Source organism: Neltuma alba, unplaced genomic scaffold, assembly GCF_004799145.2.
Source record: "Neltuma alba isolate B1F8T4 unplaced genomic scaffold, ASM479914v2 tig00011195_pilon, whole genome shotgun sequence".
NCBI lineage: Eukaryota > Viridiplantae > Streptophyta > Magnoliopsida > Fabales > Fabaceae > Neltuma > Neltuma alba.
Window position 1 is genome coordinate 340,008 of NW_021635919.1, and position 19,312 is coordinate 359,319.

The 19,312-nt window shown below is 32.6% G+C and overlaps 1 protein-coding gene across 1 annotated transcript; it reads left to right on the forward strand.

Moving 5' to 3' along the window:
• The first annotated feature begins 12,432 nt into the window (after positions 1-12,432).
• On the forward strand, positions 12,433-18,595 carry LOC114762126 (disease resistance protein RML1A-like). Its single transcript, XM_028951584.1, has 4 exons — positions 12,433-12,911; positions 14,818-15,862; positions 15,970-16,272; positions 16,373-18,595. The coding sequence occupies exons 1-4, from the start codon at positions 12,433-12,435 to the stop codon at positions 18,593-18,595; spliced, it is 4,050 nt and encodes a 1,349-aa protein (XP_028807417.1).
• Positions 18,596-19,312: the final 717 nt, after the last annotated feature.

Genomic DNA, 19,312 nt, shown 5'->3' on the forward strand with positions numbered 1-19,312 from the left:
TCTCAGCTGGAAGAACAAAGAACGAACTTAAAGTCCTCCCTCCTTTGAGATTATCATTTTCCTCTTTCTTTCATGCATTTTCTTTCAAAAACAACTCCTTCACTTCATTTTTTGTTAAGATTTTACTGTCGTTTTTACTGTAAGCTTTTTTTTTTTACATCTTCTTTGTTATTCTTTTTATCTTCTTCCTCTCTGTTCTTTTTTCTTCTTCTTTCTCCAGATAAGCCTTCTTTTCTTTCCAGATTTCTGGCGTGATTTATTCCAGTAAAAAAGTTGAACTGGTTAACCCATTCAACCCAAAGAGTTACCCCAATTGACAACGGGTTGCACTGGTTTTGTTCTGGGTTGACTTTTGGCCGATTCAAAAGCTAAACCAGGCTGGACGAATGGCCAGTTTACCAACTCCGGTGCACCTTGCTGAATACAAGAAATGGCTTTACAAATTGTTCATGAAGAGAATATTAATGAACCTGGAAAAGCCATAGAGAACAACAATACCTTACAAATAACCAAATTGAATAACTAATTTATGCACATGACCATAACAATAATTGTGGTAAGGGATTCATATGTTCTCATGCTTAACCACGGCAAATATGACTTAAATAGGCATGCAACCAATACAAAATATAATAAATAGTGATCCTACTACTTTTTTCTTTCTCCCTTTCTCTTACTCCTTCTTGGTGTCTCTTTGGCGGGTTTGGACACAAATCAAATCCTATAAATTAGGGAAAACCATATTGAAGATGCCTATACTTTCTTTCAATTTTTAATTTGGTACCTATGTGTTTTTTTCCTTTCAATTAAACATTTAATTTTATCTTTTTAGTAATATTAACTCTTGTAACTTTGTTCTATTGATATTTTTAGTTTATACATAAGGATTAATAATGTTAATAGAACAAAATTAAAAGATTTAGTTAAGAACAAAAAACACATAGGTACCAAATTAAAAATTGAAACAAAGTATAAGTACCTCCAATATGGTTTTCCCAATTATGTGTGTGTGTGTGACAGGTCAGTATATAAACTTTTTGTTCATTTTCTTTATGCATAATTAACCTTTACCAACCGCCAAACTCACGTTACTTTTAGCTCTTTAATTGTTGCTATTTCCTTAACTTTGTTATTTTCTATATATGTAATTCCTTCTTTACTATTATAAATATCTCTTAGGGCCTACTATAAATATATATTAGGAGTATAGCTGGGAATACGGGCCAACCCGCGGGTTGCGGGCCAGCCCGCCACAACTCGCGGGTTATGCGGTGTGGGCTAGAGCAGCTCGCATTTTGGCAGGTTAGAAAAGTCCCAACCCTAACCCGCCACAGCAAGTTGGCGGGCCAGCCCGCTAGCCCGCCATCTTTTTTTTTTTAATTCTCTATTTTTAAATCTTATTTTTATTTAATTTTTTAAACTAATAAATAGTGATCCAAAATTTCAAAAGTAATCACAAGTATAAATTATATTTAACCACATTTAAAATAGTCAATATAAATATAAAACAATATATTACAAATATTTTACATGACTAACATTCAACATCAACTTATCAAGTGATAAATTTTATAATTTTTTTATACAAATGTCATGTTTGATACAAAACACTATCTCTTAATAAATTAGAAGTGCATTTATCTAACTTTTTTTAAAGTTCATTCACCTTATTTTTCTAAAATACTTTTTTTCTATAATAAATATTATCTTATATTTGATTGTAGTTATTAAATTTTTGCTACAAATATGGTATGCTTATTTTTAAAAAATATTTGTTGTTTACATATGTATTATGTAACATGAAAATTGAGATATAAATGAGAGAAGAAAAATTTCAAATATAATAATATATTATTTATATGAAAAATTTAAAAAAAAAAAAAAGGTGACGGGTTAGGCGGGCCAACCCGCCAACCCGCGGGCTATACGGTGCGGGCTAGAGCAGCTTGCATTTTGGCGGGCTGACAAAATGCCAACCCTAACCCGCTCTTTTATGGCGGGTTGGCGGGCTGGCCCGCGGGCCCCAACCCATATTCCCGACTCTAATTAGAAGTGGTTTGGGGATTTTGAACACTCACTTCTAGTTTAGTATCCCCAAAACAGTAAAGAATTCTTAAATTTCAGCTTTCCAAATTTCCATCGTATTCTTACTTCAATAAATGAAGTTTAAGCCTTGACTTTCAATAATCCAATTTACTATAACAACCATAACCATGCATACATACAATATAGCATTTTCTTAACCCCATGTCATAATAAGTTCACCGGTTTAAAGCAATTACCATTATATATACCTATTGAAATACTCATTTTTAATAAATTTGAATTCTTTCCTTGAATAAAATCAGCTGGTCGAACAGAGTTTGGGGGGGGGGGTTAACTTAAGTCACTTAATCTTCCGTTACTACCAAGGAGCATCTAGGCCATTTTATTACTGAGTTTATCACTTTATAGCAATCATATCCTATTTTAGAAGCTTCAACCTTTCAATTTTATATTATACATCCATCCTCAGATGTTCAACATCTCTAAAAAAATATTCTAGCTTCAAGATCAAGTTTTAAATCTTTATTTCAGTTTCTAATTAAGCATAATTCAAGCATATAAAATGACCATTATTCTTTTAGGAGCTAATATCTCCTAAGATTGTGAATGGTCGGTGTGACGGTATACTGAGATGTCCGTAAGATATGTCACTACAAAAAAAAAATCAAATTAGTGACGAAAAATGGAATTTCCGTCATTAATTAAAATTAGTGACAGATTAGTGACAAAATTTAGTTACCGACGGAACTAGCAACGAAATTTTTTCATCACTAATTCCACTGTCACTAATTATTCAGTGACGGAATTCAAAATTTCATTGCTAATTATTGATTGATTAGAGACAGAAATTAGTGACAAAAAATTTCTATCAGTAATCCATTGCTAATTAGTCAGGGATATTGTAACACCCCAAATTCTCTAACTTAGGATGAGCAGAAAAGAGAAAATTCATTAAAATTATTTAATGGCCAAATAAAATTGGGAAAAATTATGGAATATTGATTTTCAGGGTTTAGAGATATTTTGGAAAAGTTATTTCCCCAAAAATGGCTTAAATAATTTTAATAGATAATTTTAAGAGAAAAATGGTTTATTTTCTTAGAAAATTATTGAAAAATACCTAGAGATTTGTATTTAATCTTAACATTTTAGGATAACCATTTGAGATAGTAAAGAAGGTAATTGAGGCATAAAATCCTTAAAATGATTTAAGGATTAATTGTTGGAATAAATGGCTATTTTCTTGGATAATTGAATAAAAATAGTTAGAATAGGATTTTGATCCAAAAAATTTTATGGGAATTAATTTAAGGGTCAAATAAGCTATTGGATAAGGGAATTTCAAATTACTCTTTATGGATTAAATTGTGGAAGTATTCATTGCTTCAGAAAAATAGGAGACGGATGAGATTGGAAATGATGAAGCATAAAAGGATAAAGGAGTCATTTTCACTCCTCACACACACCTCACACGTGTGCTTGGCCCTTGAACCATCAGATTACATACCCACCTCCCTCATTTCACTTCTGCTTCACGCAGAGAATAGAGAGAGAGCGCGAGCGAGAGGGACCAGAGGTGCGCCACCGGCGAGAGACCATAGGAGATCAAGAACCTGACATGCAATCACTGTTCTGAGCTTGGGTAAACCTCCTAACTACCCTTCCATCTTTATTTCTTTCGATCTGTGTTTAGATTTAGCTGCTCTGGTTAGTGAGAGAAAGGGAAGGGCTGGAGAGGAGGATCGATGAATTTATGTCCTATAGTAAGATTGAAGTGTGCGATGGTAAATTTTGGGTCTGCATGTTGATAGACAGTGTTGCATGTCTTGTCTATGATTTTGAAGCAAGGTTTGAGCAACCTGGCATAAGGATTTGAAATCTCTGAGTTGTGTTTCATGGATTTCGAATTTATAGAGTTAAGAAGTGAAGGCCGAAATTGATAAATATAAGTGTGTGTATATATGTCTAGTTATGTGTTCTTGCTCTGTTTTTAAGTCTACCGAACAGGGGCTATAATCTCTACGAATTTAAGCTTTGGTTCCTTGTTTATTTAGTTATAGGAGTATGTTTTTGGTAGTTATATGTGCTTTGTTCTCTCTCTGTTATGGCTGTCGAAAACAGAGACCATGGATGTTGGTGAAGATGCTGTGTTATGCAGAGAGAAGCATGTAGTTGCATTATTTGTTGTTGCATGTGAGTGAGTGCTTTGTTTTTGGTTAGGCGGAGCAAAGATTTTGCTGGAGTGTGTGTGTGTGTGTATATATATATATGGGAAAGCCGTGAGAATTGTGGAGTGGAAAACATTGAAATTGAAATGATTAATTGGGAGGAAGTTTAGGCGTGATTATATATATATATATATATGTCTACTTATATAGGTGTTTTGGATCTGAAAATAGTTGAGGAAAAGGTTGTAACGGTGGAGCATTGTCATTATCTGTTATATATATATATAGGCTAGGTGGTGGCCGAATAAAAAAGGAAGAACTGAAACTTATAGGTGGATGTTTGTAGCTGTCATGATGCTTGAGACTATAGCATGTAAGATAGTGGAAATAGGAGGTGGTATGGGTGAAATGGATTTGAGGGCGAGGGAGATCAAAGAAGAATAGAAGTATGGGTTCATGGAAGTGACATGTAAATATGGAAGAAAAGGTGATTTAATTAGATAAAGAGTTACTGTTTGGTTTTGAATAAATATGAGTAAATGAAATGTTTAGATGCTTATGGGAAAGAGAAAAGGAGAAATCAAGATAGGATGATAAGCTTGAATTGTTGGTGTAGTATTGGTTTAGGTGTTCGAATGATAAAGAGATTAAGAATGAAATTGGAAGGAGAATAATGGGATTAAGAACATGGTTTATAATCAGTCATGATTTTAAGTTATTTAAATGGGGACTTCATATTGTTGATTTGAGGTTGTTACATTGAATGGGAAAAAGAAATTATTAATTGAAGGGTGTACATAGAAGATTAACCTTGAGGTTGATTGATGGAACTTAAGTGAATTTAATAGAGCATTGAGTAAAAAGAACTTGAGGTGAATATAGGTGAGTATATATGTGTGTGTCGGCCAAAGTTTGTAAAAAAAAAAAAAAATTGACATGAATTTGATTGTTTGAGATTTCCAAATGGTGGTTGGAAATTTTTAACAGGCAAATTAATAACCATGATATTTATAAATTATTTCAAAGGTGCACATTAGGAAAAATTTTAATGGCACAGCCAATGGTTAATATGGGATAAAAGTTGTAATTAATAGAATTTATGAGAATGGTTATTTGAGGCCTGTAAATTTAAAATTAAGGAGATTGAAGGATGTATAGAGGTTGAATTGCTTAGCTTACCTAGTTGGGTTTCAATATTGATTAGATGAATACTTAGCTTACCTAGTTGGGTTTCAACATTGATTATATGAATATATTTGTTGTAGCGTGTGTCTTGGTAAAAAAACTAATTAAAATTAAACTTAGTTGATTGAGACTCAAGTAAGCAAACTTGTATGTAAATGGTTAGAATGGGTGGTGACCAGTTATTAAGTAAAGTAACTGTTTGGGTTGAGATAAAGAGCGAAACCCTCCACAGTGAAAATATTGAATAAGAAAATTGTTCAGGATGACCAACTATTATGTAAGGATAAAATTTAAAGAAATTTGGAATTTAAAGAAGGTTACTTAATTTATAAATTATATTGGATCAAGCATTAATCTACCCTTACTAACATAATGGTTTTAATATTTGCAAAAGCCCACTGAGGAAGCTAAAAGAAAGGAAGAAATTAAGGTTTAATTTTGAAGTGGAAGGCTCAGGTAGTAGTTCTTTCTTATCTTACATTTATGTATGATTGCTGCATATTTGCTTGTGCCATATTGCTGTTTTAAAGCATGAGAACATGTAATCCTTGATTCCTTGCATGGATTATTTAGCCGTGATCACGTGTAGTTGATAGATATGGGGCATTATCTGCTAATTATTTGCGTATTATTTATTTAGATTGTCGCTGTCATTGTGCATAAATGCTTAACTGCATTAGCTTGCAAGGTTATGTTCCACTTTGGCTTGTTTTGCATGCCTTATGTAATCTGCATTTGTGTTAGCTAGAAATTACTACTATGGGGATTCGTTTGAATCTCACCCTCCCTTCCTATAATATACAGCCAGGACAAGCAATTCCAAGGGAAAAGAAGTAGAGTTGTAATCAAGTGGGCTAGTTGAAGAGCAGGAATGCCTGCTATATTTTGTATATGATTAATAGTGTATATTTATAATATTTCTGTTTATACCTATACCTATGCTATATGGCAAGTAACTATTACTTGTCTGTTGTAAATACTATTTTGTATCCTCCATAAGGAGGTAAAGTATTGCCGGGTGCAGGTAAGCGCTATCGATCTAGCTGGCTATGATATTCTAGTATTATATTATAGGATTTCTATGCATGAAATCAATTTAGGTGAGAACAAGCATGTTTAAAGTTAGGGGTTAGTGGATCACTTGTCAGAATTTTGTAAAAAGTTTTAATTATCTCAAACAGCAAATTCCAATGTTAATCACAAGTTCAATCTTGCATTGGAATTTTGCTATCAAGTGATTCATGTTTAAAAAAAAAATTCCTAATTTTTCTAGAATAGAAACCTGGCGTTTAGTGATTCACAGACATTATATTGACTTTATTAGTATATAGAAGGTTAGGTGTTAGAGATATTCTACAAAAATTCTATCACGAAATACTGACAGGTTTGTTGTTATTTTCATAACTACTCTGTCACTAATTTTTTTTATTTTATAAATTTAAAATACCATATGGCAACTACTAATTCCACCATATGTGATTCAGTGCTGCCACCTCATCACTGGCTGCCGCCACATCATCCCCTCATCCACATTATCGCCACGTGTCCATCATTGTGAGCTGCCACATCATCAATGGCAGCCACCTCACCACCTCCACTCTCTCTCATGTCGCCATGTCATCTCTTCATCCATCTCATCACAGATCGCCACCTCAACTCCTCCTCTTTCCTATATAGCCACATCATCCTATTGTTCATATCATTACCACGTGTCCATCATTATGAGCCACCATGTCACAAATTGGTTCAATTATTGAAAGAGTGCTGGTTCCAACCAGAGACCTCCTGCACGTGTGCTGAAACCTTTGCTAGTTGAGCTGAGAAACACTTACGAAAATTTTATGCAAAAATATATATAATATTTCTAATAACAAATACAAATATATATAATAAATATTATATACATAATTTAATATATTATTATTTATTTAAATTTAATTTTTGTATTTTAGTAAAAAATTCTAATAATTTATATTTTTATTCAAATATTTAACAAAATAATAATTATATTATATATTTTTATTTTTATTTTCTTTTATAATATTTGTATTTTTTATTTTTATATAATACTTATCTGGTTCTTAATATAAGAACTAATTGTTGAGTTAACTTTGGTCCTAAATATAAGACCTATTTCTCATATTTATTAATTTTTTCTAAATTACCCCTATAGGTACTTCCTCAACCATAATTAAATAGAAGAGGGGGAGAGGATATTAAAAAAAGATGATTATGATATTTTAGGAAAATATGTCATATTTCTTATAATTAACTAACTTGCCTAACTTCTTTAATCTAATCAAATTAGTTAAATTGGTCTTATATTAAAGACCAGGAGGAGTATATTATTTAAAAATTATGATATATTATATTTTTATTTTAATAATAAGCATTAAAGATTATTATCTATTTATATTATATTTTTTGTGACGAATTAGTAATGGAATTGTAACATAAATTAGTGACTGAAAAATTTCGTCACAAAATGTTTTGTGATGGGAATTAGTGACAAAATTTTTCCATGACTAATTTTCCTCACTAATCATTTACAACAGAATTAGCAACGAACTTATGATGAATTAAAATTTCGTTACTAATCAGTAACTAATTTAGCAACAGAAATTTTTTTATCACTATAGTGACGGAATTTGTGACAGATTAGCGATGGAATAAAGTTTCGTTGCTAAATTCCATCACTAATTTCCTTTCTTTTTTTTTTTTGTAGTGCGTTAAGTTTAATGCTCATGAAATATATTGGTTGATATTGTGACAAACCAATAGATTTGCAACCCCCCCCCCCCAAATAAATTAACGTAACACACCTACACATATTATTTACAATAAACTTTTCTATAAAATATCAAAGGATATATTCTTGAAAGATTCTGTTGTAAAAAGGTTTTGGTTACACTTTGATGTTATTAGCAACACAAGTCAGTTAGGTTATTTGGAAAGTGAAGCTCTTCCTCTGGGACCTGGTAGTAGTAAAATCATCATAACAAGTAAAGATAAAACATTTACTTGATGGAGAAGTTGACAAAATACATGTGGGCATAGCAATGGGCTACCACAATTCACCTTAGCTTTTCAGCCTCAAAGCTTTCTACAAAGATGGTTATAAAAGTGAACATAAAGAACTAGTTCAAATACCAGGCGTTTATGCCCAAGGCAACCCAGTAAACTGATCTTAACCACTTTAGCTCTTCCTCATTCCAAAACTGCAGAGGAATGGGAGAGTACATAGAGAAAATTAGAAAGGACGGCCCATCAAGATATTCAAGCAGTGTTAAAATTTACTCATGATGCAAGACAAGCTAGACCCACTGTGTTAAAATTTCCTTTGTGTGCATGATAAGAGGAAAGCACTCAGCAGAATCTCTCTCCTCTTTAATAATTTATCCCTTTAAATATGCTTGATTTTGGTGGTTGACAAGCTAGATTTAAGTTGTCTTGAACAGCGGAAATTAACTAATCGCATTGCAAATAATTACATATTTAGGATCAGAGTGTATATGTCAAGCTAAAATTCACCTAATCCCAAGATACTAGCCTACTTAAAATTTCATTTTTGTTACATTGAATGCACGATTTACAAAAAGATATATATTCCTTGACTTTTAGTTCCATAAAATTTTTCTAGAAGAATAAATCAAGTCTTTGCTTATTGATAATTATTCTTTTTTTGCCAAAGCATTGATAATTATATCTATAGCAGTAGCAATGGATATCATAATGCAACCCTAATTACGTTAGTATTTAATTACTTGGTTTTATTTTTTAAGTCTTTGGTCAGAAAAATGGGGCTGAAAGGCCCAAAAAGTTGTTTGTATCGGGAAAATAATTGAATTTATGTTTGGAATCACGTTTCAACTTTTTAATGGAAAAGCATGGCAGAGCCATCTCACTTGTGTTTGGATTTGCATTTTCAAAAGAAGCGGCAGCTTTGATTAAGATTAAAGGAAATAACCGTTGAAGGAGCAGTAAATGCATTTCAAATTTTTCAAGTCTTAATGTGCCATCATTTGACATTTGCCCCTCCTCCTTACGTTGTATCTTCCCTGTGGCCGACGACAAAAGCAAGCACTTACTTAGCTGTGAAGATTTAAAAATTAAAGTAAATCAGAAATCACAAAGTTGGTGTCGTGATTCACTGAATTACAGCAACCACTTTCATTGATCGTTCGAACATGCTGAAAAATATTTTGAGATTATATATATATTTTTTAAAAAATTATTTTATTATTTATTATAAACATGGGTCAAAATTATTTTTTTCTTTTTATTTTAAACAAAAACTTGCACAACTACATTGGTATTCTTGCGGGGCTTTTATAATCTCACACAGTTTACTAATGGATCCAGGAGGTTCTAAAAATCTCAAATAGTACAGATTTAAAAATGCGTTTTCAAAAATAGAAAGAAAGAAAATCCAAAAATGCTTTATAGAAATTCAAGTTAAACACAGCAGATAAGAATGGAAGTTCATACCTGATGCTCCACTTATCAATTGACTTGCCTCATTTTTCATTGAAAAATTCTAAGTCCCTTCCTCCCACCTAGAGTTTTTCAATTTTTCTTTAATTTTTGTTTTTAATTTTTCTTAATTATGACTCATAATATAAATTACTATTTAAGCACTAAATCGTCATGAAATTGTGATTTTTTATTTTAATTTTGTTTTCAAAATTTTTTACAATTATTATGACTTCAAAAGATATTTCTAAGTTGAGGAGTCAATCATCTTAAATGAGAAAATTTGATTTTTATTTTTGATTTTATTTTTTTAAAGGACTCCATCCTGTATTTTCTAATTTGGAGGTCAATTGGCTTTTAATTGCCATTTATTGTAGGGAGGATATTCTTATTTAATTTTTCTTTTTGATTTGTCACGTGGTGGATTTCTCAAACTTAACCTCCAAAAAGAATCAAAGAGAATATTACTCTTTTATTATTCTTTTATTTCTTTTTTATTTATTTCATTTAAATTTAATTTTTTTGTGGGGCCCGGATAAAATTGGGTGTTGACTAATTCATGATATTTATTAATCCATTTAGTACCCAAACCCATTTCAGGTTAAACTAAACCAACAAAAAAAAAACATAAAGTCACGTGTTAGTCTAGGGGGGTCTCTTTGGATATGAGTTCAAATCCCACAAAAAAGACACTTTTGTAGGGAAAGGAAGCCACAAATCCCGAACCGGATTAGCCTCATGATAATTGCACAAAATTCATTCTATATAAAATCTGAAATAAGATTGAGAAAGGGCCAACAATAAAAGGGGTGTGCTCCAGAAATTCACGGAAGCAAGTCATAACGTTATATTATGCTTAAGAAAAAAGAAAAGGCAACTGCCTTTTGTTTTTTTGTTTTACTTTTCTATTTTTTACCGCTAATAATAGACATGAACTATTAAACTGGACCTGCCATCACATCATCATCATCATCAAGTCGATTATACAGAGAGGTTCCTTTACGAATGAAACCGCATTTTTCACATCTTCAACATTATTTTTATTGATTATGAGCTTCAAGTTCAAGGCACTTTTTCTAATCATTTTTATAAGAATTTTTTAGTTTTTCTTAACATATATGAGGCACAAGCCAACTTGTCATATTACAGTGAATGTGGTAATTATTCTTGTAGTTGATTGGTCGGTGTTGGTAGGGCTTTTGCATTATTGCTATGTGTATTGGTTCTCAAACCTTGTGCATTTTAATCTGACATCTGGGTCTCTTACATATTCCAATTTGTTTTGTCACAGTACAAGTAACATCGAAATATACTTCAAGGTAAAAAAATGAGTTTGCAAGTTAAACTTACTATACATAGCATTTATGTAAATTTAAAGAGTTTAAAAAAGAAATTGTCTTGTTTTCAGGATTGCTGATAATTATAAAAACAATTTAATTTTCTACTTAGAGGAAACCCAAAGAGTTTCCAATGTCCTACAAGTTCCTATATCCTTGTATAGTCTGTGTTATATGGTCAAATATAACACATGTTTGGTTTGGATGGAGGAAAAAATTGTTAAAAATAAGGGGAGAAAATACTATGAACAAAACTTCTAAAAATAATTAGAAAATTACTTTCTTTTTTTGGAATTTCCCTTCGCCAATTTAATATGAAGGCCAATGCATGCAATTCTGCCAAAGACTTGAATTCTGAATAATAGTATATTTTAGTTTGGTCGAAAAAATAACAAATATTAGAACCTATCATTGAACACACCTGCAAAAACTATTGACCACGTAATTGCTAACAATTACTCTCCTAAGTTCTTTAAACTAGTTGGAGTTATATTTGATTTTAAATATAAGATTTTAATCTACTTTGCCTATCATATTTATCATTTTTTTTAGAATAATTTATCTATATTATAAATTAGTATATAATTTGATAGTTTATAAAAATATTTTAAAAAAACCATGTCATATTTATTAGAATTAAATAATTTATTTAACTTTTTTAATATATCAAAATTATCTAAGTAATTCTTATATTAAAAATAAAAAATACTAACAGCAATTACCCTGGCATGAAGCATCAGCACCATCTTTTACGTGCCAACCATTCACATGCAAAGGGAGGGAGAACAAAAAAAAGGTAACACCCATTCAGAGACAACGGACCCTACAATTGAAGGTGCAACCTTTCCTTTTAATTCATGGTATATATGAGGGACAATGTTGTCATAATCTTTTATCTATACTTTTTGTCGGTAAAAGAAAGGTGGGGGGCTAGGATGGGAATGAAATTTGCTATTAATTCCAATGTGAAAAGGGTAAAAGTATCAGATGCCGCCAACCGCCTCTAGGCGGAGTGGCACCTAGTGTGTGCGTGTGTTGGTAATGTGCGGGTTCGATCCTGCCCCTCATGTAACCAAAAAAAAAAAAAAGTATCAGATGCCGTGTCATTTGGTTTTGAAGACTTGAAAAGGTGAAAAAAGTCTATCCGCTGCCATACGTACTCCGTCATCAGTTCACTTTTGCCATTTCTCAGCAAAGAAGACAGAGAGAGTAATCAGAATATCATGTTTGCCATAGCTTCCCCATCATCATCTTCTTCGTCCAGGAAATATGAAGTGTTTCTGAGTTTCAGAGGAGAGGACACTCGCAGATCCTTCACCAGCCATCTCCATACTGCCTTGTGCGTCGGAGATATTGAGACATACATAGATTATGAGCTCCCAAAAGGTGATGACATCTCCCAATCACTCATGCAAGCAATTCAGGATTCATCCATCTCTATGGTGGTCTTCTCTGAAAACTATGCCTCCTCCAAATGGTGTTTGAATGAGCTCCTTCAGATCCTTCGCTGCAAACAACATCAGGCACAGATTGTTGTTCCTATCTTCTACGAAATCGACCCATCTCATGTGCGCAATCAGAAAGGAACTTATGAGAAAGCATTCTCAGAACATTTCAAGAAAAACCCAGAGAAGGTGGAGGAGTGGAGACAAGCACTTTTTGAGATTGCAAGTCTAGCAGGATGGGACTCCGGCAACTACAGGTCCCTCTTCATTCTCTAATAAGTCTCAATCTTTGAATCACAGTTTCATTAGCAATTATGACTTGAGAGTTTCATGCTTTTATTATTCCTTTGATTGATCTTCGTCATCGTAGAGATTGCTTTTTCTTTTCATATTAGCTTCTCTGACAACTAATTAACTGGTCTGGCAGTGAGTATTTGATGTTTAAGGAACTTCTACCTTTATTCGAATCAAGAAAAACATTAAACTGTATTAATTTTTTATTAAAATATAGTAATTTTTTAACATTATTTTTATTTAATATATATCTATCTTTCAAAAAAAAATTTATCTACACTATAATGAATAAAGGACAAAATAGTACATCCATGTTAAAAATTTAATAAAGTGACTAATAAATAGGACAAAAAATAATCTTTTCTTTTTAATAAACAGCACCATACGAGTATAAAATTAATTTCTTTAATTTATTGGGGTTATATGAAGAAAATATTATTTAAACGGTGTCATCTCAAAATTGGATACTTCACCTCCAAAGTTGATTTTTTTGGCAACTGTGAATTTTATTTTTGATCTTATTTTTCATGTATATTTAGCATTTAATCATTTTAGTAGTGTAATTTTACCTATAATTTTACCACTAAAAAAATCAAGATGCTATGTGTACTGGAAAAATAAGATCACGAGTAAAGATTTTACTCTTTTTTTTAAATAAATGTTCTACCCTTCTTTAATTAATTGTCATTATGAATATACGAATAACTCATATATAGTAGAGTAAATTATGTATACATTTCTTAATAGGGGTGTTCATGAGACTCTGTGTCCAGAAAAAAAAAAATCCCAGTCCAGTCTGAAAGAAAAAGAAGAAACCCGAAAAATATATATATATATATGTGTGTGTGTGTGTGTGTGTTGAATAAAGTATGTTGCTCTGTCCGTTTAACCCTGCTTGAATATATATATAGTATATATAATGTAATATTAATATATTATATTATGATGTTTGGAACTGATGTGAATGTGAAATTTGGAAAGATTAAATGAAAGACAAAAGGAACGTGAAATTTCATATGTTCCGCAAGTTTGACTTTGACAATTTTTCGGTGAAATTTTTCTGTGCTAGAATTGATTTTATTATATCATATTACAAAACAAGTATAAATTATATTTTATCATCATTCACATCAGTCCTAATTGAAGAACTCTCACCGCACCTCTAAAGTTTCAAGCACCATTTGATATTTTTTATATATTATATTTATATTTTTCTTTCACATTAGAATACAAATTAAGAAATCAATTAAAACAGCAAAAGTAATAAAGTTGATTTAAATTGTAGATTTTTTTCACATATAGACAAGGCATCACTATTTAGATAGGGAAGCTTGCCCTGCATCTAACTCACTCTTACCCAACTCAAAATAGTTAGGGATTCTACAAGAAAGGTTAGGCAATTGGCCGCAAAATGCAGCCTGCTTATTCTTGACTGGGGCTTTACCCTGCCCGTGTGCTCTCTATTTCTTATGATCAAATGAAACTTGCACATATTTCTAAATTTCACAAAAATGATAAGATTTTACGGCATTTGTCTGTAATTTTCAAAGTTATAAAAACTTGTTCTCTAAAACAAACAGTATATAACATCTTATCTCTATAATTATTCACAAATGTCCTGTTTACCAGAGTAGAAATCGATGAAATCTTAATAGAATTCTACTTGATAATTTTGAAAACGGGGGAAATTAAAATATACACACAATTTTGATAAAACTCTATAGAAATTAGTCACTTATTAAATAATTATCTTACCATGTCACCAAAGAAAAAAACTGCCATCAATTAGTTGTCACTTTATTTAAATCATTCCTTAAGTTTCATTTGATGCATTAATATTTTCTTGTGCAATTCTTTTTCTTATAATAGGGATGAAGCAGAACTCATTCAAAATATTGTCATGGACATCAACAAAAAACTAAACCATGGGTCCCCAACAACTGTATTAGATAATATTGTCGGAATTGATTATGAGAATTTGGATCATATTGAGCTGTTACTAAAAGGATTCTCGATGGTTGGGATTTGGGGTATGGCCGGGATAGGCAAAACAACCATGGCTAAGGCTATGTTTACCAAACTCCACTCTCAATTTCATAGTTGCTGCTTCTTAGAAAATTTTAGGGAAGAGTCAGAAAAGCATGGGTTAAAATATGTGCATGATAAACTTTTCCATGAACTATTAAAGGATACATCTCTTAAAAGACTCAGTCATAGAAAAGTTTTGATTGTACTGGATGATGTGAGCAACACAAGGCAGTTAGATTATTTGGAAAGCGAAGCTCCTCTTTTAGGACGTGGTAGTAAAGTCATCATAACAAGTAGAGATAAGCATGTACTTGATGGAAGAGTTGAGAGAATACATGAGGCCAAGGCATTGAGCTACAACAATTCACTTAAGGTTTTCAACCTTAAAGCCTTCTGCAAAGATGGCTATAAAAGTGAATATGAAGAACTAGTTGAAAGAGCTCTTGCTTATGCCCAAGGCGTTCCATTAGCCTTAACCATTTTGGGTTCATTCCTTTATTCCAGAACTGTAAAAGAATGGGAAAGTGCATTGAGGAAATTAGAAAGGACACCCCATCGAGATATTCAAGCTGTGTTAAAATTGAGCTATGATGGGCTTGATGATGAGGACAAACAGATATTTTTAGACATTGCTTGTTTTTTCAAAGGTGAATTAAGAAGTTATGTAGAAGCAATGCTAGAGTACTGTGGCTTTGAGGCAAGCAATGGTTTGAGAACCCTTATGGATAAGGCGTTGATAAGTGTCAGTTGTGATGCAGTATGGATGCATGATTTAATTCAATCAATGGCTTTCGACATTATTCATCAAGAGTGCATCACAAATCCTGGAGGACGTAGTCGACTATGGAAGCCTGATGAGATCTATGATGTTCTAAAAAATGATCGAGTAAGAAAAACATTTACCTTTCTAATTAGACATTTTGCAATTACTTAAACGAAATTGTTAACATAAAGTAATTTATTTACTTTCTTTTGGATTTTTGTGCTGTTCAGGGAAATGATGCAATTCAAGCCATAAGTTTAGATTTGTCTCAAATTAAAGATTTGGAATTGAGTGCTGATGTCTTTAGAAAGATGCCTAATTTAAGGTTTCTAAAATTCCATTATTCACATGGGCATGAAGGATCGTGTACTGTGAATCTTTCTTCAGGGCTTGAGTCATTGCCCAATTCATTAAGGTGTCTTCAATGGGACAATTTTCCTTCCAAGTGTCTACCATTGTCATTTTGTGCAGAGAAACTAGTCGTACTTCGCATGCAAGGTAGCCACCTTGAAAAACTATGGGATGGCATGCCGGTAAACATACAATTAAAAGTTTTAATTTTTTTCTTTATAATTTAATTGAAATTTGAGAATCTTGCTTCTCATGTAATATTTCTCTTTTTAATTGTTGCAGAACTTTGTGAAGTTAAGGGAGATAGACCTTGCTGGGTCCAAACAATTGATAGAGTTGCCAGATTTCTCAACAGCCCAAAATCTTAAACAGGCTGATCTGACAGATTGTGAAAGTTTACGGCATCTTCATCCATCAATTTTATCTCTCCCAAGATTGAGAGATCTGAAACTTTGTGACTGCCGAAACCTAAAAAGTTTGAAATGTGAGAGTCCATCAAAATCTCTCTTACACCTAGATGTCTGTGGTTGCTCTAGTCTCAAGGAATTTTCATTCTCTTCAGACAAAATGGAGTATTTAAGTTTAGAAGGAACATGTGTCGAGATATTGGACTTTTCAATTGGGCGTATGGAGAAACTCAAGGGGCTCTGTCTCAACGGCTCAACATTAAAGAATCTTCCGATCAATGACATCTGTTACATGAGATCTCTCGAGGAGCTTCATCTTTATGATTGTGGAGGAACAATTGACAAATCAAAGCTTCATGGCTTATTTGATGCTTTGCTATCTCTACAAACAATTGATTTGAGCGGGACATGCAAATTGACTGAACTTCCAAACAATACCAAGCATCTCTCAAGGCTACAACATCTTAACGTAAGCGGTTGCAAGGACCTTCAATCTTTACCCGAGCTTCCTCCATCCATTGAAGTATTAGATGCCGTCGAATGCACATCATTAAAGACACTACAATTCACTTCTCATATTGAATCTTCATTGTCGACAGATGAAATAACGCCGGGTTCAAACTTCAAGCATCTTTCAAATCTAGAACGAATTAAGTTGAGCAATTGTAGAAGACTTCGTTCTCTACCAGAGCTACCGCCGTTCTTTGAACATATTGATGCCCAAGGTTGCATATCATTGGAAACGCATGTTATGGAAAGTGCTTATTTCTTATTGAGGCGACTGGTATACGCACAAAAAGAAGGTTGCATTTACTACTCCGGAAGAAAAGCTCCAGGGTGGTTTAGATTTAATCAGGCAGTAGAGGCTTCCAAAAATATAACTATTGAGCTTCCTTTCCCCACCAGCGACCTAATTGGCTTCATTTTCTGCTGTGTTCTTTCTCGATACCCTCCCACCTACTTTGAATGCAAACTGTATGTTGGTGATGGTTTTCCATGGATTACGACAAGCTTTATGGGAAATATGACAAATTTAGATTCACATCAAGTTTTTCTGTGGTGTCGACCTTGCACATTCAGGGGCTTCCATAACAAGATGGACGATCAAAACACCAATTATAGACCAAAGTTGCTATTTGAATTCAGTCTTGTTGCAGAGAGTGGGGATGTTGATGGTGTGATTGAAGAATGTGGAGTCTTGCCAATATATGCCTCGGAATATCCCAACTTCATTCAACAAATGGAATTGCAGTCAAACTTGGGTACCCAAAAAGAGACTTGTCATGATGCTGATGAGAATTCATTTAATGGGATCCTAAAATATGCTAGTTTCTCCTTGAATCAAGGAAAATGTGGCAATTTTGAAGGAAGTCTTATTCCAGAATGGTTTACTTATAAAAGTTCAACAATGAATTATGACCTTTCAGAAGTGAGGATCGGTGTTCAGTTTGCTCTAGATTTTGACAACTTAATGGGTTTCATTTTCTGCTTTGTTATACCCCAGTTCTCCTCAAAAAAAAGGGATGAATGTCACTCGTCATGTTATTTCAATTTACATGACTTGAGTGTATCGTCTGATAGGAGTGAAGATAGGAGTTGGATCTATGGTAACAATTGGAAAGGTCCATTAGGATGGCACTATTCAATGGTAAAATTGAATTCAGATAATGTTTTTCTATGGTACGATCCCCTCTACAGTGAACTCATACTACAGAAACTCCGAAAAAAGGGAAAAGGTCATGATGAGGAGCTGGAATTTAAATTTCATTTTGGTGATTATTATACCAATAATTGCAATTCTGAAGAGTACAATTGCTGGATCAAAGAATGTGGAGTTCGGCCAATACATGTCTCAGAGTACAAAAACTTCCTTCTTCAACAAAAAAAATTGAAAGGAGGTATGAAAAAAAAGAGGCCTCGAAATATTGATGATGACCAGTACCAACTCCCTTTAACAAAGAAATTGAAGGAGTCTTCAATCATTCAATCTATTCCCCAGAATCCTGAGTCCAAGACTTCTCATGATGTCGATAAAGTGCTCCTCCTGCCGTCCCAATTGAATTTGGAATCTACAAAGGATCATAGTCGTGAGAAATAGATTACCTGGCTATAATCCATTACTTGATCGGTATGTATCTCTCTTTTACATTTTATCTATTAAATTTGACTTTGGTGCTTTTAAATAAAATATGCTGCTCTGCAATATATTTAATTCCATTGATAAGTTTGAATCCAATTATTTCCACTATTAGGCTTTCAAATTGGCTTCTTACAATGGGTATATATCTTCAGACAACTTCACTTATATGTTCCTTGATGCGGAAGTCCGTTAAGGCATAACATAATTGGAAACTTGGTATGCATAGCATAGCTTCATTACATACCATAATAAAAAAAGCATCAGTGAAGTGAAATCATCAACCAAAACTTGAGATGATTTAGATTTAGGATATCTTCTTGTAATTTTGTCCATTTAAAAAGTTGGCTTTCATAAGTCCGATGTATAATTTGTTGGATTTCAGTTTGTTTAGAAGGGAGTTCGACTTCTGCAGTGAAGCTTTTATCTCCTCTGGATTTCATAAGTAAGCTACTGATATATGCACACATAGATACTTATATATCTACATTTAGGTGAGATGGTTATTCCTCTAGAAGAGGATATATGTATGTGTGTTGGATGGTTATTCCCCGTGCTTATACATATGAGAGGTATACTTGATGTACTATAAATTAAGGAGGTCAGTTATTCCTCATACTTATATATATATATATATATATATATAGACAAACAAAATATGCTATAATGTAGGTGGAA